This window comes from Ursus maritimus, unplaced genomic scaffold, assembly GCF_017311325.1.
Source record: "Ursus maritimus isolate PB19 unplaced genomic scaffold, ASM1731132v1 scaffold_2, whole genome shotgun sequence".
In the NCBI taxonomy this organism is placed as follows: domain Eukaryota; kingdom Metazoa; phylum Chordata; class Mammalia; order Carnivora; family Ursidae; genus Ursus; species Ursus maritimus.
This window is the reverse complement of record NW_024424452.1, coordinates 81,305,196-81,332,017: the sequence shown is the minus strand read 5'-3', so window position 1 is coordinate 81,332,017 and position 26,822 is coordinate 81,305,196. Positions and strand designations below refer to the sequence as shown.

Sequence of the window (26,822 nt, the reverse complement as noted above, 5' to 3'; positions counted from 1 at the left end):
CCCCCCCCCCCCCCCCCCCCCCCCCCCCCCCCCCCCCCGCCCCGGCCCGCGTGCCACCCTGCTCTGGGCCATGGCGGCGGTGGCTCGGGGCCGGTGCCTCCCTCGGGCGTGGCTCTGCAGGTGGGGCCCCGACTCTCCCCTGAGCCCCGAAAGGCAGCCGGGGGACCCCCGTAACCCGCCGCTTGCTCTGTGTTGCAGGAGGGCGGGGCCGGGCTGCGGCCGCCACTACCGCGCCGCGCTCTGCGCCGAGCTGAAGCAGCGCCTGGCCATCGAGGAGGTCGCCTCCCGCCCTGTCCGGCCTCACGAGGTAGGGTGGTGACTGGACCCCTGACGCCCCCTTTCACTCTCCCCTCGGCCGCCACACCACCCCCGCGGGCTTCGGTCCTGAATGGAATTCCTAAGTGCTCCGCTAGGGGGCGACCGGGAGCCTGGAGCTAAACTCCGTCTGGGCCAGAAGGGCCCTTTCGGGGTTCACAAAAAGGCCACAAGTGTTGAAGGAAGATTGCTCCCCCAAACTCAAATGCAGGCCTCTTGCGAAAGGCCCCAGAGCTGTTGCCTTAGAAACAGACAATTCTGATTTGCACACGACTTTGCACAACCCCTTGCAGGTTATTGGTTGAATACACAGAAATGGACCCCATCCTTGGCTTCCTCTTCAGCGTCAGCATTTAATGATCTGTCCTCCCTCTTCACCCAAACCAGTCCGGTAACGTCTGTCCTATAATTCTGAGTACGTGCCTTGTGCCCTGCTCTGGTGTAGTGCCGTGATTTGGGGTGGGATTAGTTTAGGATTGTGGGCATTTCCAGTGAAATGTGGAAGTCACTTTGGCCCTGCCTGGTGACCTCTCTGGTGACACGATGTCATCTCGAATGGAGAATGAGAACCTCTAACAAGGTGAAGCAAGCAGTGAGCCTCAGCGTCAGGGACCCCTGATGAGAAGGAGCAAGGCGGCCACAGCGCTGAAGTGTCACTTCACTAGCAGGGACCCCGTTGCGAAATGGATTATTTGAGTGAGCATATCATGGCAGCTGGTCTGCTTCCTGGGATTCATGTGCTGAAAGACGTTTATTCTTGAATCATCCTTGAATCAAGGTGGAGTGGCTTGAGGACCTACGTGGGCCATGCATGTCAACAACTGACGTGTCACGCACACAGTGTGTGCAGCCTGAAGGCTGGGCTCTTTTGTTCTGTTCTTTGCCCAGACACTGCCTCGTAAGGAATTAGCTCATGGGAGTTGGGTCTCTGTGGGTTTACTCACCATCAAATCCTCATATTCTGGAATGGTGCCTGGCACATGGCAGACACTCAAAACATCGTTGAATGGATGCATTTTGTCCATAGAAATGTCTTCTCACCAACATGGCTTCCTCTGTACTAAATGGGAAATGTAAGCAAACAAAGACATGAACGTCAGCGATTCTTTCAGCCTTCATTTTCTCCTGTTTCTCAGCCCTCTTCTCAGCCTGTGTCAGAATCAGCTGGGGCTTGTTAAAACAGATTGCTGGGCTTTGTCCCCAGAGTGTCTGATTCCTTAGGTCAGGGTGAGGCCTGAGAATTTGAAAATCTAAGTAAGCTCCCAGGTGACACTGAAGCTGGTGGTCTGGGAACCAGACTTTGAGAAGCACTGGCTTACAGGGTCTAGAAAAAGTGCTGGGTACACTGCCTCAGGCCTGCCTCTGCTCTAGCATGGGCACGAAGCACAGAAGCCGGGGATCTAGAACTGGCCTCCACCATGATTGCTGATCCCCAGAACAGCTGGTCAAGTTACTCTTCTGCTTAAAATCCTTTAATGGCTTCCCATTGTTCCTCCTGTGAAGACTCAGAGCCTCCGTAAAGACGACATACCCTTGGACGGTGTGGACCCTGCTCTGTAGCCCCATCTCTTTCTCCTCTTTGTGCGCTAAGCTCACTGGTTTTTCTTCTGATCCCATCACAGGGCCTTTGCACATGCCATCATATTTAGTTGTGTTAGCTGTTCTTAGTTCAAGTGTTCCTTTCTCAGAGATGTTTTTCCTGACTTCAACAAAAGGTTAAATCACCCCATTATGCATTTTCATAGCACCATATATTTCTCTCTTTAACATTTTGTGTAGGAGTTGTAATAACACGTTAATCATCACAATTACTTGGCTGATGTCTCTCTTCTCCCATCCAAGTACTAACCAGGCCCGCCTGTGCTTAGCTTTTGAGATCAGACTAGATGGGATGCATTCAGGTGGGATGGCCATAGACAGATATCCGATATCTACTATACTCTTAGCTCCATGAAGGCAAGAACCTTGTCCATTGTGCCTCATGATTGCACACGGGCACTTAGTTCAGTCCTTGGCATATAGTAGACATTCAGGAAATATTTTGGTGCAATTGAATGAACTTTGTCTCCGTGGACAAGCACCACTCTGCTTGCTGCCCCCCCCTTTTTTTCCCTGAAGATTTTATTTATTTATTTGAGAGAGAGCGAGCACGAGTGAGAAAGAGAGCAGGAGCAGAGGGTCAGAGGAAGAAGGAGAAGCAGACTCCCTGCTGAGCAGGGAGCCCGACCCAGGGCTCCATCCAAGGATCCCAGGATCATGACCTGAGCTGAAGGCGGGCACTTCACCGTCTGAGACACCCAGGCGCCTCCTGCTGCTATGTTTCCTTTGCAGGTCAGAGTTGGTGTCCATTTCTGTGGAGTTAATTTTGCTGACATTTTGGTCTGCCGCGGTCAGTATCAGGAAAAGCCCCAACTTCCCTTCACACCTGGTGAGTACGAAGGGGCCAAGTGACTGCTCGGGAAGGAAGCTACAGAGTTTTCAGAACCGTGTGCGTCTCGGGCGCGACGCTGGTGGTGCTTACGTCCCCACAGTGATGTGTCAGATATGTCAGCCTCGCCACTGATAGGAAGCACTAGATTGTGAGCCCCCTGAGGGAAGGTTCTACGACTGTCTGGCCCCTAGCTTTAGCCCCCATCTTAACGTTGGGCCTGGCTCTTAGTAGATGCTCAGTAAAGATGTTAACGGTGCATAAATGAACTGTGAATTTCATTTCATAAGTGAATTTTTGCATATCATGTCCAGCAGATTCTGCTCAGAATCCTCATTGGTCCTCGTCATTCCCTTCCATTCCTTGTGAGTGCCTCAGTGTTGTTTTTTCACCGAAGGATCATAAACATCTGTTTGCAGCTAAAACTCTCAGTCATCAGAACCACATTCCCAAAGAAACCTAATATCAGAGGATCAGAAAGAGGACAAAGAGTTTATACATTTCCAGCAGTCCACTGTCTGATTTTCATTGTGCCCACTCTGATTACATTTAGCTCCTGAATATGTGGACAAATGACTGCTTTTTGTTGTTGACATTTAGTTAAAGAGATAGAAGTATAGCTTATTGTGTATAGCACATGTAGATTTTATACAGACATATACTATTAAGGATACAGTGATTGCAAAATAGCTGCTGTGTTTTGGCCTTGGGGTGTTTGGTTGTGTCTCAACATTTGGAACCATTTCCCTCTGTTTGTATTTGCTGACATGCTGGATGGGGGGAAAATGTCGTAGTCAATGGAGTTATTCCTCTGGCAGCACAAGTGGGAAATGTATGATCATTAAATTCAGAAATTTTGGAGGTGGAAGAGGAAAGAGCAGACAATATCAGTTCATCCAAATTGAGCCAAGTACTGTATGAATAAATATAGTTCATGTCCTTGAGGGCCCCATAGTCTACAAGAGGTGACACAGAAACAGATAAATACAATATGATGAGTGCCGTAACTGGGGTGCTGTAAAGAGCCCAAGGCCCCAGTGAGCAGGATCAAAAGTACTTGTGTACCTGTGCCTCTCTGTGTTTTTGCCCATTCTTGAAATTTTCATTTGTAAATTGGTAAGAGTGGGACTGCTGTCACTTTTCAGGTTGTGAGCCTGAAATCTTAAGTTCACTTTCCTGGGCTTTGGGTACAACGCTCTNGGACGACGCTTAAGCCCTCTCAGCTCTAGAAAGCAGGTAGGATGGCCTGTTGATCAGGCTTTTCTCTTCTCCGTGGTGCTGGGCTTTATAGATAACCTAGCGTTTAAACCAATTGTTTTAGGAATGGAGTTTTCCGGGACTGTACTGGAGACAGGCGCAGATGTCAGCACAGTGAAAGAGGTAAATGAGTTGAAATCTAGGGAATTGATGTGTGTGGAGCCATGAGAAATGTGCTAACCTCATCTGTAGCCAGAGGGTCTTACTTCTTTTGGCCTTTGCCAACAGACACCAGAGGGAAACCAAGATGAAGGGGGAAGAAACTAATTCTGAATTGGAGGAAGGAAGCCAGTGGAAGTTCCTGGCTTCGTCAAACCTTTTATTACTAAAGAAGGCAGCACCTCAGTCTTCAGTTACTGAGAGGATAGAACATTCTCAAGTTTCAGCCTCTTGTGAAAAAATTTCTGGGATTTTAATTTATTTCAACTTTTTCCTTACTCTGTCCTGTCCAAAATGTGCTCATATTGTCTTGGTACCCTGGTGTGGGTATTGAGAAGATGGTTGAATTATTTACTAAACATTAACTCTGAACAGATGTGTCTTATGGGGTCAGAAGGAAAGATTTTCTTTCTTTTTTTGATTAATTTGGGAAGAGGTAAATGGCAAGGCCATGCATTTAAACAAGCCCTTAATGGTATTTTCTCTTCAGGGAGATCGAGTTATTGGCGTGAGTGGCTTTAATGGTATGGCTGAAGAATGCATCATTGACCAAAAGGTATCCCTAGCTCTCAATATGTCAGCTTGGAGATTGTTTTTCTCCTTTCTTTTCTTTAATCTCCACCTAGCTCTTTCCTTGTTACCCTTCTCTCCCCCTTCTTTGTATTTGTGTCTCAGCCAAGCACTTCTTCCTTTCAAATGCTAAAGCCCTTTTCCGTATCGGAGTGACAACCCTTGCACAGAGCTTTGTTTGTGTGGAGCCCTGAGATGAAGGGCATTTTGTTTTCCGAGTCCTGGAGCGACTGGCTGGCTGTCCAATTGGACCATAGGTAGTTTTGGTAGAAAAACTGGTTTGGGGCATTGAGCTGGATATAATAGGTTTCTCCACCACGTCAAGCTTGTGAAAGAGATAGTCTTGGGAAGGGAGCCAGCCAGGGTGGAGGGTAGGCTTGTACGGGGTGTGAATGGCGGCCCCTAGTGGTGCAGATTACACAGTTTTCCCCACCACTTTATTGAGGTAAAACAGACACAGAAACATCCTACTCATTGATTACAGTACAGTTCCATTCTCTGAAACTTGATTCCTTCCTGAGCTAGATGCCAGCCTTGGGATTTGTGACGACCCATACACCCAGGTTGTCACAGCTTGCTTGGTTTTGACTTGTGGTGGGTTTTGGTTCCTGACAGGCTCGGTTCCTTTACAAATCAGTCGCTCAATCCGATCATAATGTTTCCTGAGCAGCTTTTATGGACAGGTACACGTGCTTAATCCCTACATTACTGTTATCTCTTTTTATAGACACTGTGGCGGATTCCAGAAAGGGTGCCCCTCCGAGAAGCTGCTACCCTGCCTGTATCTTATGGCACTGCTATTTTGGCTTTGGAACATCGGGCACGTACTCGGCCTGGGTAAGAGGCTTTGTAGACAGCCCAGTATCTCTTTCTGAGATCAGAAATGCCCAGCAAGACCTTGCCCCTTCCTCTCCCCTCCCTAACCTTTAGCTCTTGTTCAGTTTGTGTGAGGAAAGCCCAAAGGGAGGTAGTGACCCAAGATAGGGGTCCAGTGTCCGAGGAATGATAAGACTGTGAACTTGACCAGTATGAATTTGGGGAAATAGCTCTTTCAAGAACCTGGCCACTCTGGAGATCCCCTCCTAGAAAACCTTACATTTTCTTTTATTTCTTTTATTTATTTATTTTTTAAAAAGATTGTATTTATTTATTTGACAGAGAGCGCACACAAGCGGCGGGAGAGACAGGCAGAGGGAGAGGGAGAGGGAGGCTCCCTGCTGAGCAGGGAACCTGACATGGGGCTGGATCCTAGGACCCTTTTTTTTTTTTTTTAAAGATTGTACTTATTTGACAGAGAGAGATACAGCAAGAGAGGGAACACAAGCAGGGGGAGTGGGAGAGGGAGAAGCAGGCTTCCCACTGAGCAGGGAGCCCGATGTAGGGCTCGATCCCAGGACCTTGGGATCATGACCTGAGCCAAAGGCAGACAATTAACGACTGAGCCACCCAGGCACCCCAAAAACCTTACCTTTTTTTTTTTTTTCTTAAGATTTTCTCTATTCATTTGAGAGAGAGAGAGAGAAAGCACGAGAGAGGGCAGGGTCAGAGGGAGAAGCAGACTCCCCACTGAGCAGAGAGCCCCATGTGGGACTTGATCCTGGGACTCCAGGATCACGACCTGAGCCCAAGGCAGTCGCTTAACCGATTGAGCCCCCCAGGCACCTGAAACCTTACAATTTCAGAGAGTTGGTTTATGTAAACTTGTTTCAGTCTGGTTTTAATGGAGCCCTGTGGTATTTGTTTCTGTGAGGCGTGGTTCGGTATGCCTAACTAGGGTATTTCAGACTCAAAGGTGCAGAAGTTTCCCACTTTACCTGAAATATATGCCTTTTGCCCTTTTCAGAGAGACTCAGAATTGCTCCAGAGAAGTGACTTTAATTGAGCGGTGGCTGTTCCTTGATCACCACTTTCTAAAATTCAGCAATGTTCAGTATGACAATGATTTTAGGACAGAATTTCTGAAGCAGAAATTGGAGTGGTAGCTGAAAGAAAGGGTTGTCCCTGTCACGAGGAAGAGGCTCCCTAGAGAGAGTAAGGAATATTTTTTCCTGGGAAGTCTTCAGCTGGACCAAATCTGCACTGACCGAGCAGTCACGTACATAAGCCCACTCCAAACACTGAAGAACGGGTGTCCGTGAAGGGCTGAGTGAAATGGCCTTTAAGTTCTCTTCTTGCTTTTAAATGTTCATGAACTCATGTGATTGGATGATTTTTGAAGGTTTCTGAAGTAACGTTCCTCTTTCTCTGGCAGAGAAACTGTCTTGGTGACGGCAGCAGCTGGAGCCACAGGCCTGGCGGTAATAGATGTGGCAACAAATGTTCTTCACGCTCAGGTATTTGTGTGTTAGAGTCTCCGTTTAAAAAAAGTCATGCCTCCAGTTTTCAAACATAGAATATATTCATTCATTTGTTCATAAATATGGTGGGCGAGGCACTGAGGTTATAAAGTAACCCAGAGTAGGGTCTTGCCGTCTATTTGTCTACAGACTGGTGAGGGGACATGGGAGTGGATCACTCGTCCTTCCAGCCACCGGAACCTGGCAAGAGCTGACTTACTTCATGGCCTCTGCAGGTTCTGTTCCCTCTACCTGTAAAGCTTTTCTGAATTGTCTTGTCTCTCAGGAGATGTTAAGCTGTCCACCGCGCCCCCGCCCCCAGCTGTTTGTAGATTCTCTCCCAGCATCCCATGGTACACACCTTAGTGTGTGGTTAATCCTTTGCTTGGGTCATGATTGGATTACTGTCTCCCTCCTACCTGACTGGAACCCCCATGAAGGCAGGGACAGTGTGTGTTTGGCTCATTACTGTAGTCCCAGCCAGCTGGCATGGTAGCTAGACCATAGTAGGCACTCAATAACTATTTCTTGAACAAAAGAATAAACAAAGGAAAGAAAGACCCAAGTCTCTGCAAGGGCATCGCTCTGAGGCTGTGGGTGTCAGATAAGGAAGATTTCTTGGAGACAGTAGGCCTTTCAGGTGACTTCTGTAGGACTGGTAGCAGTTGAATAGAGGAAGAAGGGAGGCGAAGGCCATTGTAGTGCTGGGAGGGCATGTCAGAAAACAGACATGGGATGTCTCAGGATGTGTTCAGGGAGTTGCAAGTAGCATCTGTGGAGCAAAGCATCGGTGGGGGGGTGGTGCGGGGAATGGTGGAAGATGACTCTAGGGACAAAGGCAGAGACACGATCATGAGGGGCTGAAGAGTTTGAACCCTTATTGGAAGCTCTCAGGAGCCACTAAGGACTTTAAACGGAGAAGTACCGGATCATATTTGCATGTAGCCAAGTTCATTCTGGTAGCAGTGGGGATGCGAGATGGGGCAAGGTCAGGGGTAGTCTGGAGGCAGTAAGGCAGCCTCTTGGAGCCATCCAAGCCGGCGGTGATGATACTTGAACCAAGACACTGGAAGGGATGAATTGAGAGATACTGAAGTAGAAGAAAATAGAGAGTTTGATCCTCATACAGGTGAAGGAACAAGGACTTTGAAATTAGTCTGACCTACATTCGGATTCCAACGCTGCCTCTAGCTTAATTGCTTCAGTTTCCTCATTGGTGAAATAAAGCTTTCCTCATATGGGGTCGTTGTGGGAATATTGAAATTACACGTGCAGTACGCCTGCTAGGAGGAATGGCATGTTGGTAAGAATCTGTTAAAAAGGGAACCTGTTATTATTAGACATTGAGTGGGAAGGAGCAAACTAGGTTAACTGGTGGATTTGCCGTTATTTCGTGGAGAACACGGGAGAGAACGACGAGCTCAGTTTGGGAAGCATTAAGTGTGAGGTTTCTGTGGTACGTGCAGTTGGGATATCCAGAAGGCACCGAGATACCCAGGTTTGGAGATAATTGGATTGCTCCGGAATTTTTTCAGGGGGTGTCTCTCCTTTCTCGCATTAAGTTCTCTTTGGGAAGGACATGTGAGTTCTGAAAGCGATCTTAGCTACCAGGAGGCTCTCCATGGAATATTAACACATTTCATGTCAAAGCAAGGGCTTTTAGCACCTCTCAGTGGGGAGACCAAAATTAGTCTCCTTGTCTAGAGCCACTGACTGTTTACCATTTCTAGGAAGATAAAATTGCACCATTTGTTATGATTAGACATGGTAGGTTAAGTAGAGAGAAAAATTCACTTCAACTCCGATATTAAAATTAATTCAAGCTGTATATTCTTTCATAGCCATCATGGTTTGCAGCAAAAGCAAACAACAACAAAATAATAAAAATAACTTTAAAAATGTCATCATGCCGCCTACTTGGAACGGGTTATTTTGAGAACAACCTCCATTCACAGCATTTCATATCATTTTCAAAGTGCCTCCACACCAATTATCTTACCTCCGAGCCTAACAAACCCCTGGAGATGGGTAATGTGTTTATTATCCCTATTTCACAGATAAAGAAAGTGAGACGCCAAGGGAGACGGGTTCGTGGCAGGTCTCGCAGGCACCCTTGTGAGAATTGAGACTGGCGTCAACTCCCTGACCCTAGGCTGGGGTCTGCCGTCTGTGCGCTATGTGAAGCTACTAGAGGGTTCCCCTGGGGAGTACTTGAGGGTAGCTGTCAGGTTCAAATAGTTAGGGGTGAGTTTGAAATCTTCTAAGGGCACCGATGATCTTGTGTGTTTGAATGCAAGTTCTCAGTGTCACCTTGGGGCCAAACTGCTCGGGCTGGTGGGTGCTATCCAGGGATAAGTCACCTCTAGGCAGTGCTTATGTGTTGGAAGCATTTCTGGAGACTTCCAAACCCCAGACCTGCTCACAGGATGGCCCATGGCCATGTTTGCCAGGCTTTAAGCGTGGTTTTCTCCCAGGCAGATGGAGTAGAAAAGCATGGGCTTTGGAGTCAGGCAGCAACATTGGGTTTGAATGGTTCTTATACCACCTTCTACCTGTCTAAGCCTGGGTTCATGACTTAACCTCTAGGTCTGTGTCTCCGTCTATAGAATGGGCGTAATTATACTGCCCCTGTAATGTTCTTATGAGGTTTAAATACAATAAATGATTGTGTATGTTCAATAATAGATTCAATTTATCTAGCACTTTGTTTTCCAAGTGCCTTATGTACAGTATTCCATTTGATTTTTAAAATAAATCTTGTTTCACGGATGAGGTCGCTGAAGCTTAGGGAAGCTGGTGGGCAGCGTGGAGGTTAAAAGCGTGAATTCTGGAGATGGACAACCTGGGGTTGATCCCAGTTCTCCCTCCCACTAGCTGTGTGACCTTGAGCAAGTTACGTAACTTCCTTTGCTTCAGTTTCTTCATCTCTAAAATGGGGATGCTCGTAGTGTGCATAACATTGGGCTTTTAAGACTGAGTTATGAGTTTATGTAAAGCTTTGAGGAGTTCCTGGCACACAGTAAGCATTATGTAAGTATTAGTTCTTACTAAGTCATTTGTCTTAGGTAACAGTGCTAGTTGAGAGCAGAGTCAGGATTTGAACTCAGGTCTTTCCATCTTCAAGATCTTTTTTACTGAATCATGTTTTACCCTCTGAGAAGCCTTTTGAGATCTCGATCTAGATTGGCTACCTCTCCTTTGCACTTTGCAACCCTCTGTACTTCCCTACCTTCACACTGCTGTATCTTGCTATCTTGACTCTAAGCTTGGGTATCTTTTTTTTTTTTTTAAGATTTTATTTATTTATTTGACGGAGAGAGACAGCAAGAGAGGGAACACAAGCAGGGGCAGAGGGAGAGGGAGAAGCAGGCTTCCCGCTGAGCAGGGAGCCCGTTGCGGGGCTCGATCCTCGGCCCCTGGGATCATGACCTGAGCCGAAGGCAGATGCTTAACAACTGAGCCACCCAGGCGCCCCATAAGCTTGGGTACCTTTACTACTTAACTCATAGTAGGTGCTCAGGAAATGACGGTTTCATCCATATTTGGAAAAGACTTTCTGAGTGTCTCCTGAATCCTCTCCTAGCTAGACACATTGGGGTTTTAGGATTCTTGGAACTGTGGATCCCGTGGCCAGTGGGTGTGGAGGGGCCAGTGTGATGGTGCTGTGTGCTGGCCCTGATGTGTGGGGTGGAGACTGATGCTAGGGCAGCAAGGTCACATTGGTTTCCTTGGGTAGTACCCTTTGAGGGGAAGCTGGGTAGGTAGGGTGAGCCCCTCTTGGTTCATATTCTGGATCATCAGAAGCTTTGTGTTCTCTGTGCAGGTGATAGCTGCAGCCGGAAGTGACGAGAAGTGCAAGCTGGCGATGCAGAAGGGTGCACAGTCCGTCGTGAACTACAGTCGGGGCAGCCTGAAGGAGGCAGTGAGGACCCTGGTGGGCAGTGCTGGGGTGAACGTGGCCATCGACACTGTGGGAGGAGATGTCTTCCTGGAGGCGCTCCGCAGGTGCGTACGGTGGACTTTCCAGAGGGGCTGGAGCTGGGGGTCTGCTGAAACCTTTCCAGACCTGTCTTCCTTCTGGCCTTACTTCTTTTCCATTTTTGCTGCTCACTTTTCCTGTAGGCTTCGGCATCAACGGGAACAGCTGAGTGGGAGGGTGAAAAGGAATAGAAGCAGAGGGAAAATCAGGAAATGCTTAAATATAGAAAAACAAGATATCCAACTGGAAAATATCCAGAAAATGACTGCAGACTCTCTAGTTGGCAATATTGAATGCTTTAGAAATTATGCATGTGTTAAAGTCAGCCATGCCGGACCCCATTAACTACTTTATGTACGTAGTGTTGGTAATTCTTGGCATCATCATTCAGATGTTAGAAGGACCAGGGGGAGGGGTGGTGGCAGGTCCCTAGTTCACCATGCACCAAAGTACAGACTCTTTTGATCTCACTGGTTTCAGAAGCAGCCAGCGAGTTTTAGTGAGACTGTTATATCCACACCAATTCTCATTCTGTTTTTAACCAGAGACTCTGGAGTGTTCCATTAATACTGACTTCATTTCTCCTGTCGTCCTGGCAAGCACAATTTTCTGGTTTATCTCAGTTTAAAGTTGAAGAAACAGAAGCGGACAGAACAGCTTACCCACAGAAGGGACCCAGTTGGTTCTCTGGCCCCTGAACATCACTACACTGTGCTCAGAGAAGCAAAGGAAGGAGGCTATCGACTCCGTAGAGAGCCAGGACAGAGAGCTGCTAGCTCTCATGCCCCTCTTGCCTTCTGAGTAACGGGTAACAGTGTTATCAGAAGCGGTTCTCATTTCCCTCTAAAGAAGAAAAAGCAAAAAGCAAAAGCCAAACAAAGATACACACATTCTATATCAAAGATGTTACAAGTTTTTTAAAAAAGATATTTATTTATTTATTTATTTATTTATTTATTTATTTGCCAGAAAGAGAGAGAGCATAAGCAGGGGGAGCAGCAGGCAGAGGGAGAGGGAGAAGCAGACTCCCCACTGAGCAGGGAGCTCAACTCAGGGCGGTATCCCAGGACCCTGGGACCATGACCTGAGCCGAAAGCATATGCTAACTGACTGAACCAGCCAGGTGCCCTGCTTATGGCTTATTTTTATGTTTTCCTGCAGAATCCAAAGTGCTATAGAATGATTCACCCCTGCCAGCTTGTCAGGTCAAGAGGAATTTCCAGCTGGGGGTTGCTTTTTTTTTTTTTTTAAGTTGTGGTAAAATATACGTAACTTATCATTTTAAACATTTGTAAGTGTGAAATTCAGAGGCATTAAGTATCCTCACAATGTTGTGTCCCTCTCCCCAGCGAGGACCCTGTACATGTTAAATGATAACTGCTCCTCCCCTCCCCCACCTCCCTGGTAACTTATACTTTTTCTCTCTACCAGTTAACGTAGATTGCTTTATTCATTCTACACTTTTTATTGTGATTTAAAAAATATGTAACATAAAATTTTCTCTATCAACCTTTTTTTAATAAATATATTTTCCCAAGATTTTATTTATTTATTTATTTATTTATTTATTTATTTATTTGTCAGAGAGAGAGAGAGAGAGAGAACGCACAAGCAGGGGGAGTGGCAGGCAGAGGGAGAAGCAGGCTTTCCACTGAGCAGGGAGCCCGATGTGGGGCTTGATCCCAGGACCCTGGAATCACGACCCGAGCTGAAGGCAGACGCTTCACCGACTGAGCCACCCGCGGCGCCCCATATATTAACCATTTTTTACATTAACCATTTTTAAGTATATAGTTCTGTAGTGTAAACTCTATTTATATTGTTGTGAAACATGTTCATCACTTTTTCAACTTGCAAATCTAAAATTCTTTACCCATTAAATAATAATTCATATTTCTCCCTCCCCCCAGCCACTGGTAACCACCATTTTACTTTCTATGAATTTGACTACTCTAGATGTCTCATATAGGTAGAATCATACAGTATTTGTTCTTTTGTGACTCGCTGATTTCGTTTAGCATAATGTCCTCAAGGTTCATCCATGTCTTAGCATGTGACAGCATTTCCTTCCTGTTTAAGGCTGAACAATATTCTATTGTATGTATATGACACATTTCGTTTCTCCATCTCTTGGTTGATGGACATTTGGGTTGCTTCTCCCTCTTGGCTATGGTAGATAGTGCTGCTTTGAACGAGGGAGTGCAGCTATTTCTCCAAGACCCTGTTTTCAGTGATTTTGGATATAGACCCAAAGTGGCATTGCTGGATTATATGGTAGTTCCATTTTTAATTTTCTGAGGAACCTCCATACTGTTTTCCTGTTGCACCATTTTACAACCCCACTGACAGTACATGAGAGTTCCGGTTTCTCTATATCCTTGCTAACACTGGTTATTTTCTGTAGTTGTTGTTTTTTATAGTAGCCATCCCAATGAGTGTGAATATATATATATGTTCCTTTTTAAAATAATTTCCTTTCCTTGTCCTTTCTTCCCCCAGCTTGGCGTGGGAGGGCAGGATCGTGGTGGTGGGTTTTGCTGGAGGAACCATTGCTTCTGTTCCGGCCAACCTTCTGCTCTTGAAGAATGTCTCTGCCATGGGGCTATACTGGAGCAGATACAAAGAGCAGAACTTTCCCGTCTTCTCCAGAACCCTGTCCTCGGCTCTTCAGTACTGCCAGCAAGGGCGCATCCAGCCACACATCGGAGCGGTTTTTAAGCTGGAGGAGGTGAGACGCTCTGAAGGGATGGGATGTGGCTGACTAAACCCCAGGACCTAATCGGTGTCAAACGACTGGGTAGTTTCTCTCTGGGTTCCATAAATCCTCCTTTTATGGAATGAAAAGGTACAAATGCAGTGCAGAATAATGGGGTCTCACAGGCTGCAGGGGGACAGGATTTCTCCAGGTCTTCCTGGGTTGAATGGCGGTCGCCTCAGGCCCAGTGAGCCACCTGGGAGACTGAATTTGCGCAGGCCACGAAGGAGCTGGATTTCGAGGGCTCTCCTTACGTCATTGGTTTCTTAAGCAGAGGGAAGTGATGTTACTTTAGAAAATCATTTACCCGTGTTTATCTGAACTCTGAACTGCATAACATACACGTCTAAGAAGGAAGCATTTAACTTGACCTTTGATTTTAGAAAACAGACGCTTTAAAGTACAACCAGATGATCTAGACTGAGGTTCTGTGAACAAAACACTAAATCGTGCCGCACGTCATAGGACTGTAATTCATCCATTAGTCACCGTAGTTAATTTTGTTGGCTCTTCACTCCCTTTTCTCATTCCCCCTCAGTCCCGTTAATGTGGCTTAAACTTCCTCCGAAGTGTAATTGTGTGCATGCATATGCAATATGGTTGTAAATGTGAATCTGTTAGGCATTCACTGTGAAGTCCTTTTTTTTTTTCCGTTTAATTTGCTTTAATGTTCAAAAAACTGTTTTGGTGACTCTAGTCAGCCGTTGATGGCGCCCTGTTTTGTTCGTATGCAGATTAGGGGGCCGGAGCTGTCAGTGCCAGACTTCCTTGCCCACCAGCCTTCCGTTTTTATGTTTTTCCCTATAATGGGGCATATTCTTCTCAAACATGGTTTACTTTCTTCCTCTTCTTTTTCGTATGTCAGTCCAGAGGGTCGTGTTGGGTGGTAGAAAGAGAACCTGACTGGCCTTTGGAAAACTGGTTGGATTCTACTTCTGGCTTTGCCTTCTCTAGCTGCAACCCTGTGGAAGTCTCCTCTCCTTTCTGACCTACAGTCTCCATGCCTCTACAGGGGGGCCGCAGCCAGGATGTGGGCAGGTGGAGGGAGACCTGAGTGGCCTGGGCTCTGGGGCCCCCTCCGCTGCTGGGGTCTGAGTGGCTGCACATTTTTACCTTTCTGTTCTGCCTTTTGTGAAAAGGTTTTGCAGCTTACAAACTTGAAGATCACCCGTTTCAAGAATTTCTGAGTCCCCTTCCATCTTGTGGCTTTTATCATGTGTCTTGCGAGCTGAGGTTTGCTTTACCCGAGGCTCACGGATACCTGTTGACAGAGGATGAGGATAATAGGACAGGTGCGCAAACGCTGGCTGGTTTGAACCACCTTGTCTCCTCACTGACCTGTGTTCAGGTGCTGCTCAGGCAGGAGAGAAAGTCAGACGGGGATTATTGTTTTATTATTTTTAAATTTTTATTTTTTTGAGATTTTATTTATTTGTCAGAGAGAGAGAGAGAAAGCACAAGCAGAGGGAGCAGCAGGCAGAGGGAGAAGCAGACTCCCCGCTGAGTGGGAACTCGATCCCAGGACCGTGGGATCATGACCTGAGCCAAAGGCAGATGCTTAACTGGACTGAGCCACCCAGGTGTCCCTGAATTATTGTTTTAATCACTCACACTGAAGTTCTCTCTTCTCTTAAACACGAATTAACTATCTAATCACTAACCTTCTGTCGGCTTCCATTTGCCCTGCTGCTTTCCAATGAGGGCTCCACATACAGGGTTAATCTGGTTCTTCCCACTCTGCTGACCATCCTGCTACCTCTGGGCCCTCTGAGGAGACTGTTCTTCCTAATCATTTCATCTCATTCACACACCCTCCATTCACAATTTCTTCTCTTTTCCCCCCATATGTCAACTACTTAGAGGACTAGTGATAGAAGTGGTAGCTCCCAGGCGTTAGGTGCGTACTGTGGGCCAAGAACTGTGTTCAGCACTTTAACATCCATTTTCTCATTTTGTCTTCATAATGCTCCCTTGAGGTATGAGCCATTTTTATTACACTTTACAGATGAAGAAATCAAGACTCGTGGAGGCTAAGAAACCCACTCGGTATTATGTAGTAAGTGACAGACCTGGAATCCAGTCCAGGTTGGTCCGACGCCAGAACTGGGCTCCTTATGGCTATGTCGGACTCTCTCCTCAAGCAAGCCAGGAAGTTGCTTCTTAGAAACCTTATTCTAGAGTATGAAGTTCGTTCATCCACTGGAGAATTATCTATGTGAAAGAGCTGTCTTACAGTTAAAACTACCAGGACGCTTGACCTTTCCCAAGCACTAGCAGAATTTATATATTTTGTTCTTTTAAAATGAAGATGATTAAATGAATATATAGTTAATTTCACTTAACCTGGGTAATATTTTTCATGTAAATCTCTAAATGTTTTAGAACAAAATTATTTGTCAGAAACTGCCCGGGCTCAGAAAATGACCGCAAGTATATACATATAATAACCGGAGACACCAGTGCTTCCTAGCTTGATATTCTCCCGAATATATGGGTTTATAGGTTTGGCCTGATAGTCAATATTAATAACTACATACTTCGTACCCTAGCCTGTGTAGTAGGCACGAGGTCTGAGCTCCCGTAGCACTCTGTGCGTTTTCTTTGTCTACTTGTAATTGTTCAGTGCTTGTCATTTCCATAGACCGTAAACTCCATGTGGGCAGGGGCACGCCTCTCTTTGTGTCCAGCTCCTGGCAGGTACTCATGTATCTGTCGAATGACTGAGGGCAGGAGGCTATCAGGTCAGACCACCTGAGGTCAGATCCTGGCCCTACCACTTAACTGGCTGTGGGCAAATTGCTCACCTCTAATGCTTGAGTTTCCTCATCTGTAATGAGGGCAGTAATATACTTTGCCTCCTAAGGTCGTTGTGAAGATTAAATAAGATAACACATGTAAAAGCACATAGCAAACACTTACTATATTGTGTAAAGCAAAATCTGGCTCGTTATGAAATACAGAGCTGAGCTTTCTCAGGTCCCATGAGCTGTAACACATTTGCGTGGACATTTCATGGGCAGGATTAGAGAGGCAGTCTTTAGATTTTGAATTTTAACTAGAATTTATTATTTCCTGAAGTGTAGCATCTGTGCCCGATGGGTGGGCCCTGCGTGAGCGCTGTCCTCTGTCCAGGGGATGGCCTTATTCGGAGCTGCCAAGTCTGCTTTCCGTAGGGAGATGCTCACACACGTCTCAACCAGACATAGGACTTACACCTCAGAGATCCGAACTTGTTTGTCAGGTGACGTCAGGTGAGGTCAGGGGAGGTCACCACATCAATAGATTTGATAGAAATTGTTTACTTGGAGTTTCCTGAGTGTATGTGTGGAATATTCTTAAAAATTAAATTACTCTCTTAAGTTTAGAGAGTACATTGATTTGAGTCCACTCTTCCAGACCCAGTATATAGGGTTCTCCATATCCGCCAGCGACACTTGCCCCAGGCCCTGGCCCCTTGCCACCCTTGTCTAGTGATGGCTCACACCACTGATCCCTGCTGTCATACAACCAGACCCTGTCCCTAGGGCCCATCTCCTAACACTTGGTGGTCGAGTGCTTTCCCTGGCGTGGGGGTGGGGGGTGGGGGCTGAGCCTAGGCAGGGCCTCCAACGTGCTCTTCAGGGTGGGAGCTGCTGTGGTCCTGGTATGCGGTGCTGATCCGAAGGAGCTATTGAAGTGCTGGCTTCTCCAGACGTTGGATGCGGGGGTCTGGGTAACACAGCTGGGAAGGTGGGGGTGCGGAGCTTACTGCATGGGGTAGGATTTGACAAGGGAAAGACAGGAGACAAATTGTTGCCTTTGTTCCTCCTGATGGAGTGTGTCGACAAGCAGTGGGTTCTATATATGGCCTCTCTGGAGAGGTCCCCTGGAGCCGTGACCAGTTCCGGATCAGTAACACACACCACCTTCCTTGATTCACTTCACCTTTCCCACCTTTGCCTCCCTGGGGTTGCAGTGAAGCGTTAGGCCATACATTTTTTTCCTAAAGATTTATTTATTTATTTATTTATTTATTTATTTATTTGAGAAAGAGAGTAGGGGGAGGGGCAGGGGGAGAGGGAGAGAGAGAATCCCAAGGAAAGTCCCCCTCTGTGTGCAGAGCCTGACCCAGGGCTTGATCCCACAAGCCTGAGATCATGACTTGAGCCGAAATCAAGAGTCGGTTGCTTAACCCACTGAGCCACCCAAGGGCCCCTAAGGCATACGTTTTGACAAGGCTCTATTTTCTAAGGAACCCAGGCTGACACTTAGTTTTGAAGATTTATTTATATCTGTGTTTCATAATACACGGCTTGACTTTTTTCTGTAAAGTTAGGTTTATTGAGCCATCATCTACATTTAGTAAAATTCACTCCGAGCTTCGACAAACACATATAGTCATGTAACCCCCCCACTGCAATCACGATATAGAATGGTTCCATCACTCTGAAAAGTGCCCTTGTGCCCCTTGGTCATCACTCCCCTTCTCCTACCCCACAGCCCCTGGCAACCACTGGTCTGTTTTCCCTCCTCATTGTTTCGCTTTTTCCAGAATGTCATATAAACGGCGTCATACAGGAGGTAGTCTCTTCAGTCTGGCTTCTTTCAAACCTTGTGTAATACTTCTGAGGCTCACCCATGTTTTTTGTTTTTTATTTTTTGTTTTCAAGATTTTATTTATTAGAGAGAGAGAGAGAACATAAGCAGGGCAAGAGAGGCAGAGGGAGAGAGGGAAACAGGCTCCCTGCTGAACAGGGATCCTGATGTGGCCTCGAGCCCAGGACCCCAGGATCATGACCTGAGCTGAAGGCAGATGCTTCACCGACGCAGCCCCCCAGGCGCCCCCCGCCCCGATGGTTTTGCATGTGTCAGTAATTTGTTCTTTTTTTTTTTTTTTTCTTTTTCCTGCTGAAGAGTGTTTATTGTGCGGATGTTTCACCACTTTTTCATTTATCAGTTAATAGTTGGTTGATTATTTTTAGTTTTTGGTGATTATGAATAAGCCTTCTATAAACATTCACTTGCAAGTTTTGTATAGACATTTAAAAAAAAATTAGGACTGGGATTTCTGCGTCACATGCTAAGCGTAGGTTTAATTTTTATAAATTTGCACAGACATTTAGTTGGCGTTATTTACAGAGCAGGTTTATTCCGCCCAGTCTCCAATGGTGCCTCGTTAACATCATTAGGTAAGAATGTCAGTTTAAAAGAAATCTGTGCAGATCCTACAAATGCCAGTTATCTGTGGTTCTCAGGAAGAGGCATGCTTGACTGTGTCCACTGCTCGCTCTCTCTCTGCCTTGTTACAAGCGCTTCGGATGCTGGGTCTACCGCCCAGGTTTTGAAGACACGGCCACTATTATCGCATTCCCACCAAAGCCCATACATAGCATGTGGGTTTTCTATTTTTTGGTGTATCCTGGGGGAGACGCTGGTGCTCTAGCATGCATTTTCTGTTTGTACACGTCAGGATTTTGTTTGTACTGATTTGCTGCTGTATGTTTAACTTTTAGTAAACTACCGACTACGTATCGGAGCGGTGGTATCGTTTTACATTCCCACCAACAATATATGAGAGTCTAGTCGGGCACCTGCCAGAACTTCACACTGTCAGGTCGTTTTCCTTCATTTTAGCCATTCCAGTAGGTAACTGGTGGTATCTGATTGTGGGTTTAATTTGCTTTTCTCTATTGAATAATGATCTTGAGTGTCTTTTTATATGTTTATTTGTCAGCTGTATCTCTTTTTTGGTAAAATGCATTGACTTTTAAAAGGAGATTCAGATCAACTTGTATTAGAGCAATGACATGATAAATATAATTCAAATGGGACTGTGTATCACTAAACATTTTTACCTTTTAAAAACAATCCCACTCAGTCCCAGGTATATTCATTCATTCATGAGTTCATTTTACTCATCAACTTTCATGGGGTACATTCTGTACGCCAGTCAATAAAAACGAAGACTTAAGGAATGTCTTTGTTTTGTCGGGAAGCTCTCAGGACAGGGTTATGATAGGGGGAAGGGATGGTTTCTAAGGAGGCATGAATCAGCATGATGTATTTAGGGAGCTATAGCTTACTCTGATTATTCCTGCTTGACAAGCTAATTAAAAATTCCAGCAGCGGAACCTAAAACAAAAGCAGTATCCTCACCCTGCCCCCACGTTCCGGGTTGCATATCTCCAGAGACAAATTTAACGATGGCTTCACCCACTGCAAGGGCGGGTTCTGGGAAGGGCCTGTGGATCTCTCAGGGGAGCGGGATGGAGCACTTCCCTCTCTGCAGCAGTAGAATGCAGAAGGAGGAAAATGTCCCCAGGCATCTAAATTAGCTGTCGGAAGACTCTGGTCTGGTGCCCTGCGCTTCCCTTCTTCGTCTCTCACTCAGAGCCCTATCCTACTTACTAAGCATCCAGTTCTTCAGGCCACTGGCTGTCTGTTTTCCCAGCCTGTATAGAAGCCACAGGGTGGAAAGGGGACAGAGCTGGATTATTTTTAGAAGTGTCTACAATCACAGCAGAAGTGGCAACTGGACAGAGATGTAACAGAATGTCTGAAAAACAGAAGGGAAAATCACAGACGTTCAGAGTTAAGAGATTCCCAGATCATGGAACAAAAGTGTATGCTTCCTGCCAATATTATCTTTAGAGAAGTTAGGTAAATGTGCCCCACGGTTTTATATTTATATGCAAAATGATTAAAAAGAAGCTCTGGCCCTTAAAGGGACAGCTTTCTTTTTATGTTAAGATTTACTTGTTAGGAGATTCCTTATTTCTCTAGGATGCCAGGTAAAAGAAGTATCACTATCTCACATCATGCTTGCTTTCCTGAGTATTTTCTGTCATTGGGCTGTGACAGATCTCTGGGAACAAGCGGCTTCAAACTGACAGGGAGAGATGCTGCTGTGAGTCGCCTGAGCTGTGCCTCCTAGTGACAGGGCAGGGAGGCATGTTTCAAAACACGTGTCTTCGACCTCTTCCAGCTCCTTTGAGTATGTCTAAATTTGCATGGATTGGAAAGGTCTCTATAAGGCACGAAGACCTGCAAGGCAGATGTTTTTGAAACCAGGGATTTCGTGCTGCCGAGAATGGGATTTGTTTGATTGATTGATTGGTTTCTCTGCTTATTTTTACTTATTTATTTTTTTCTATGCTTTTGGGGAAGGATTTTAAGTGGGAAGGGTTGGTGATTCATTTTTCTCATTTCAAAGCACATTTGCATTGTTGGACCATCTTTTGTTTTTATGTCTGTGTATTTCTGGATGTCTGTATTTACTTATTCCCTTTATCCTCATGACCCACTACCATCCTCCACTCTTGTGTTTGATACGTGTCCTTGGATTTATATTTCCTTGTAAAACATGTAATTTTTTGTTTGCTAATTTATTTTCCAGTTACACAAATAACAGCACAGGGTTGTGCTGTAGGCCTTATTTTGCTTCTTCATTTTGCACTCAGTGCTGTCCTGTTAAGATCGCCTGTGTTGCTGGTGCTGTTTCCAGTTCATTGCTTCCCGCCGCTGCAGAGACCGTGGTGTGCACCTGCTAGTTTACAGCTTGGCTTCGCGGTGATGCACGCTGGGGTTGACCCGGTTCCCTGCCACCATAATCAGCACTAGCATCCACAGTCTCACAGTCGGGACTTGTGCGAAGTTGCTTTGGAAGTATTTTCCCGGAAGTGGGGTTGTTGGGGCACAGGCTGTATGCAGACTGAATTTGACAGCAAACTGCTCTCCAGGATGACTTGAGCAGTTTATGCCCCTGCCAGCAGTGCGTGCGAATTCTTTCTTCGCCACCCTGTTGCTGTGTGGCATTGTCCTACTTTCTGATTTTTGCCAAACCGAAAGGCATAAACTGGTATCTTATTATTTTAATTTGCATTTCCCTGATTTCTAATCAATGTAAGCATCTCTTTATAGATCTGGTAAACATTCGGGTTTAGTAATTTAAGCCCTTTGTGCAGTTTTCTATAGGGCTTCCTGCCTCTTTCTTACTAATTTGCAAAAGTTCCTTGTGTAATCTGTAGTTCGCAAGTTTTAATGTGCACATGAAACACCTGGGGATCTTGTTAAGATGCAGATTATGATTTGGTAAAGGTGGGAGGGGGCTCAAGATTGCACGTTTCTAATAAGCTCCCAGATGATGCAAAAGCCTATGGTCCTTGAACTACCCTGTGAGTAGCAAGGTTCTAGATGTTAGTTTGAGACTTTGCAAAAGTCTGTCCTTCCAAATTTCTCGTTTTTCTGTCGCCTTTGTCTAGGTTTAATGTAATCGAACACATCGATATTTTGCCTTGTGAGTTAGTGCTATTTGGGACATGTTTAAAAAGTCCTTCGACTGGGGTGCCTGGGTGGCTCAGTCATTAAGTGTCTGCCTTCTGCTCAGGGCGTGATCCCGGGGTCCTGGGATCGAGCCCCATATCGAGCTCCTCCGCTGGAGCCTGCTTCTTCCTCTCCCACTCCCCCTGCTTGTGTTCCCTCTCTCGCTGTCTGTCTCTCTCTCTGTCAAATAAATGAATAAAATCTTAAAAAAAAAAAAAGTCCTTTGTCATATCTGGGCCACAGTGATCTTCTCTATTTTTCTCTACTAACTTTTTTAAAATAAAGATTTATTTATTTTAGAGAGAGAGCGAGCAAGTGCGTGAGCAGGGGTAGGGGCAAAGGGAGAGGGAGAGACAGAATCTCAAGCTGACTCTCAGCTGAGCAGGGACCCCGATGTGGGGCTCGATCCCAGGACCCTGATCATGACCTGAGCTGAAATCAAGAGTCGGCTGCTTAACCGACTGAGCCATGTGCCCCCTCTACTAACTTTATACTTTTATTTCACACATAAGGATTGAATCCATCTGAAGTCACCTCTGTATTGGGTATAAATTAGGTAACCAATTTTTATTTTTCCCCTTGTAGTGAGCTAGTTTTCCCAGACCAAATAGTTCGTTGTTTCTCCATTGAGAAGTGAAGCTTCTGTAAGAAAATGAAACAAATTCATCTTGTTTCAAGTTCACAGATACACTCTGCATTCTCTTCTATTCCCTAGGTTCAGATTTCTGTTCCTATAATGGTATCATACTGTTTTTATTGTTATAGCTTTGAAGTATGTTTTAATATCTGGAAGGATCACTCTTCCACCTTAGTTGTTTTTAAAAATTTGATTTAGCTCTTTGTGAATCTTTATCCTTTTAGGTAAATTTTGTGGCTTTTTTTTTAAGGTTTTATTTATTTGAGAGAGAGAGACGTAGCGAGAGAGAGAGAGAGAGAGAGAGTACACGAGTTGGGGGAGGGGATGTGGGACTCAATCCCGGGACCCCAGGATCATGACCTGAGCCAAAGGCAGACATTTAACCAACTGAACCACCCAGGCACTTTTAGGTAAATTTTGGAATAGATTTGGTTAGTTCCTAAAAAATATCTGGCTGAAATTTGGAATGGAATTGCATTGACTATTTAGATTAATTTGGGAAGGTATTGATATTTTTACAATGTTATCTTATTTGTGAACAGGGATATATTGCCATTTATTCAGATCTTTCATGTTTTTAAATAGATTTTAAAGTTTTTCTCCATAAAGTCTTGTGGATCATTCTTAGTTATGTTAATTCTAAGTACTTTACTGTTTCTTTTGCCTTTGAGAGTACTGTTTTATTTGTTATATTTCCTACTTGATTATTTTGATACAGAGAGACGTCAGTAATTTTTGTTAGCTGATCTCATCCCTCACGATCTTGCTGACCTTTCTTATTTGCTTGTCTGTTGCTTCGATTAATTTTTCTATGTAGATTATTCTATTATATGCAAATAATGACACTTCTATTTTCCTCCATTCTCTGTTTTTTTCAATTTTAATTTTTTGCATTTGTTGTTTATCTTAGTAAATATCAGGAGACTTTGCTTTTTCAGCAGTTTTAGGTTTACAGAAAAATTCAACAGAAAGTATAGAGCACACTCATATATCCCTTCTCCTACCACCCAGTTTCCACTGGTGTTAACTTTTTTTTTTTAAAGATTTTATTTATTTATTTGGAGGGAGAGAGAAGGAGAGAGAGAGAGCACAGAGGGAGAGTGAGAGGGAGAAGAGGCCCCCCACTGAGCAGGGAGCCCGATGCAGGGCTCGATCCCAGGACCCTGGAATCATGACCTGAGCTGAAGGCAGACGCTTAACCGACTGAGCCACCCAGGTGCCCCTCCACTAGTATTAACGTCTTGCATTGGTGTGGTGCATTTGCTACAATTGATAAACCAGTATTGATATGTTATTATTAACTGAAGTCCGTAGTTTACATTAGGGCTCACTCTTTGTGCTGTATGGTTCTACAGGCTTTGCCAAAACAAATGTATAATGTCATGTGTCCGTCATTGCAGTATCATACAGAATGGCTTCACTGCTCCGAAGAATCTCCTGGGCTCCACTTATTCACGCCTGCTCCCTACCCCAACCCCTGACAGCCACTGATCTTCTTACTGTCTCTACAGTTTTGGCTTTTCCAGAAGGTCATATAGTCGGAATCATATAGTATACAGCCTTTTCCGACTGGCTTCTTTTACCTAACAGTCTGCACTCAAGATTGTCCCGTGTCTTTTCGTGGCTTGATGGCTCCTTTCTTCCTACCGTGGAATGACATTCCATTGCCTGAATGGAGCACAGTTTGTTTACTCATTCACCTGCTGAAGGACATCTCGGTTGCTCCCGAGTCTGGACAATTGTGAATAAAGGTGCCATAAACATTTGTGTGGACCTAACTTTTCAGTTTATTACCTCGGAAGGTGATTGCTGGATCACATGGTAAGATGGTGTTTAGCCTTGTGAGAAACCACCAAACTGTCTCCAAAGGAATCCATTTTGGATTCATTGTATGATACAATCCCACCGGCAATGAGTAAGAAGTTCCTTTTGCTCTTCCTTGCCAGCATGTGCTGTTGTCAGCGTTCGGGATTCTAGCTCTTCTGAGAGGTGTGTGGTGGCGTCTTGTTTTCGCGTGCATTGCCCTAATGACATACGACGTGGAACATCTTTTCATGTGCTCTTTTGCCGTCGGACTGTCTTTACTGATGAGGAGTCTGTTCAGATTTTTTGCTGCTTTGTAATGAGGTTGTTGGTTTTCTTATGGAGTTTTTTTTTTTTAAAGATTTTATTTTTAAGTCTTCTCCACACCCAACACGGGGCTTGAACTTACAACCCCGAGATCAAGAGTTGCACGTTCCACTGACTGAGCCAGCCAGGCGCTCCAACTTATGGTTGAGTTTTAAGAATTCTCTGTATATTTTAGGTACAAGTTCTTTCTTAGTCATGCATTTTACGAAGATTTTCCTCCCAGGCTGTGGCTTGTCTTCTCATTCCCCTGAGTGTTTTTTGCAGAGCAGAAGTTTGTAATTTTATGATGTCCGACATACCAGTTTTTTCTTTGATGGATCATGCTTAGGTGCTCACTACCGATCTAAGGGGATGTGGATTTTTTTTTCCTGTTTCCTTCTGAAAGTTTTATAGTTTTGCCTTTTACGTGTAGGCGGAAGATTAATTTTGAGTTAACTTTTGTGAATGATGTAAGAACAGTGTCTTGATTCATTTTTTTTGCATGTGGATGTCCAGTAGTTCTAGCACCATTTCTTTTTTTTTTTTTAATGATTTTTTATTATATTATGTTAGTCACCATACAGTACATCCCCGGTTTCCGATGTAAGGCTCGATGATTCATTAGTTGCGTATAACACCCAGTGCACCATGCAATATGTGCCCTCCTTACTACCCATCACTGGTCTATCCCATCCCCCCACCCCACTGCCCTCTGATGCCCTCAGTTTGTTTCTCATAGTCCATAATCTCTCATGTTTCATTCCCCCTTCTGATTACCCCCCCTTTCTTTATCCCTTTCTTCCCCTACCGATCATCCTAGTTCTTATGTTCCATAGATGAGAGAAATCATATGATAGTTGTCTTTCTCTGCTTGACTTATTTCACTTAGCATTATCTCCTCCAGTGCCATCCATGTTGTAGCAAATGTTGGGTAATCGTTCTTTCTGATAGCTGAGTAATATTCCATTGTATATATGGACCACAACTTCTTAATCCAGTCATCTGTTGAAGGGCATCTCAGCTCCTTCCACGATTTAGCTATTGTGGACATTGCTGCTATGAACATTGGGGTGCATATGGCCCTTCTCTTCACTACGTCTGTATCTTTGGGGTAAACACCCAGTAGTCTAGCACCATTTCTTGAAAAAACTATCCTTTCTCCATTGAATTCCCTTTGCTCCTTTGGTAAGGATCAGTTGCTTGTATTTGTGGGTTTATTTTTGGGCTCTAATTTGTTCCATTGATCCGTTTATCTATTCTTTCCCCGGTATCACACTGTCTTGATGACTGTGGCTGCTTCTTAATTTACGTTTTATAAACTTGTACTTCTAAAAAAAATAGGATTTGAGGTGGATTGCGATTTCAGTTACACTGGACACAGGAGAATTTTAATAAAAAGATAAAAATTGTAAAATATCAAACTATTGATTCTTCTGGCAGTGGCTGTATTCTTTCAGAAACTAGAACATGCAGAAATATTGCAATAGAGTATGGACAGGCCTGAGGACTTTTTACCTGCTGTCATTTATCTGACAACATTGAAAACTATACTTTAGACAGAAAAATTTCGAGGTTGGGTTATTCTTAAATATTATTGTTTTCCTTTGAGTTTGTGGTGATTAATTATTTAGTTAGTATTGCATAGTTAGCTCTATATACGTCATTGGAGACACATCTTGATATCTGAGCTATTTGAAGACTCAAACTACCAACAACTGTTTGTTGAAATATGCAAGCGTGACCACATTTTTTTTTGAATTTTTTTAGGTCAACGATGCTTTCCTTCATGTGATTCAGCGCAAATCCACGGGCAAGGTGCTTATCTCCCTTAAATAAATCCTCACCTCAGCAGCAAACTCAGCGTGTCCAAATCCAAACTCATTATCTTTCCAAAAAACCTCATTTCCCTCCTGTGTGTCTAAAGGTGTTACTACTTTCCTTATTAATCCAGATTCAAAGTCTTTTAGAGTCACCGT

General features: G+C 44.8%; 1 protein-coding gene across 1 annotated transcript; it reads left to right on the top strand.

Moving 5' to 3' along the window:
• The first annotated feature begins 34 nt into the window (after nucleotides 1–34).
• LOC103668483 (quinone oxidoreductase-like protein 2) lies at nucleotides 35–26,702 on the top strand. Its single transcript, XM_040636246.1, has 10 exons — nucleotides 35–120; nucleotides 199–307; nucleotides 2,647–2,743; nucleotides 4,065–4,123; nucleotides 4,650–4,715; nucleotides 5,457–5,566; nucleotides 6,981–7,062; nucleotides 10,889–11,070; nucleotides 13,544–13,772; nucleotides 26,614–26,702. Exons 1-10 carry the CDS (start codon nucleotides 71–73, stop codon nucleotides 26,680–26,682), a joined length of 1,053 nt encoding a protein of 350 aa, XP_040492180.1. The 5' UTR covers nucleotides 35–70; the 3' UTR covers nucleotides 26,683–26,702.
• Nucleotides 26,703–26,822: the final 120 nt, after the last annotated feature.

Excerpts from the sequence above, each read along its gene's own strand:
- LOC103668483 (XM_040636246.1), top strand. The coding sequence starts at position 71 with ATGGCGGCGGTGGCTCGGGGCCGGTGCCTCCCTCGGGCGTGGCTCTGC. Across the intron at positions 121-198 it reads CCTCGGGCGTGGCTCTGCAG|GAGGGCGGGGCCGGGCTGCG; the intron begins GTGGGGCCCCGA and ends TCTGTGTTGCAG. Across the intron at positions 11,071-13,543 it reads TTCCTGGAGGCGCTCCGCAG|CTTGGCGTGGGAGGGCAGGA; the intron begins GTGCGTACGGTG and ends TTCTTCCCCCAG.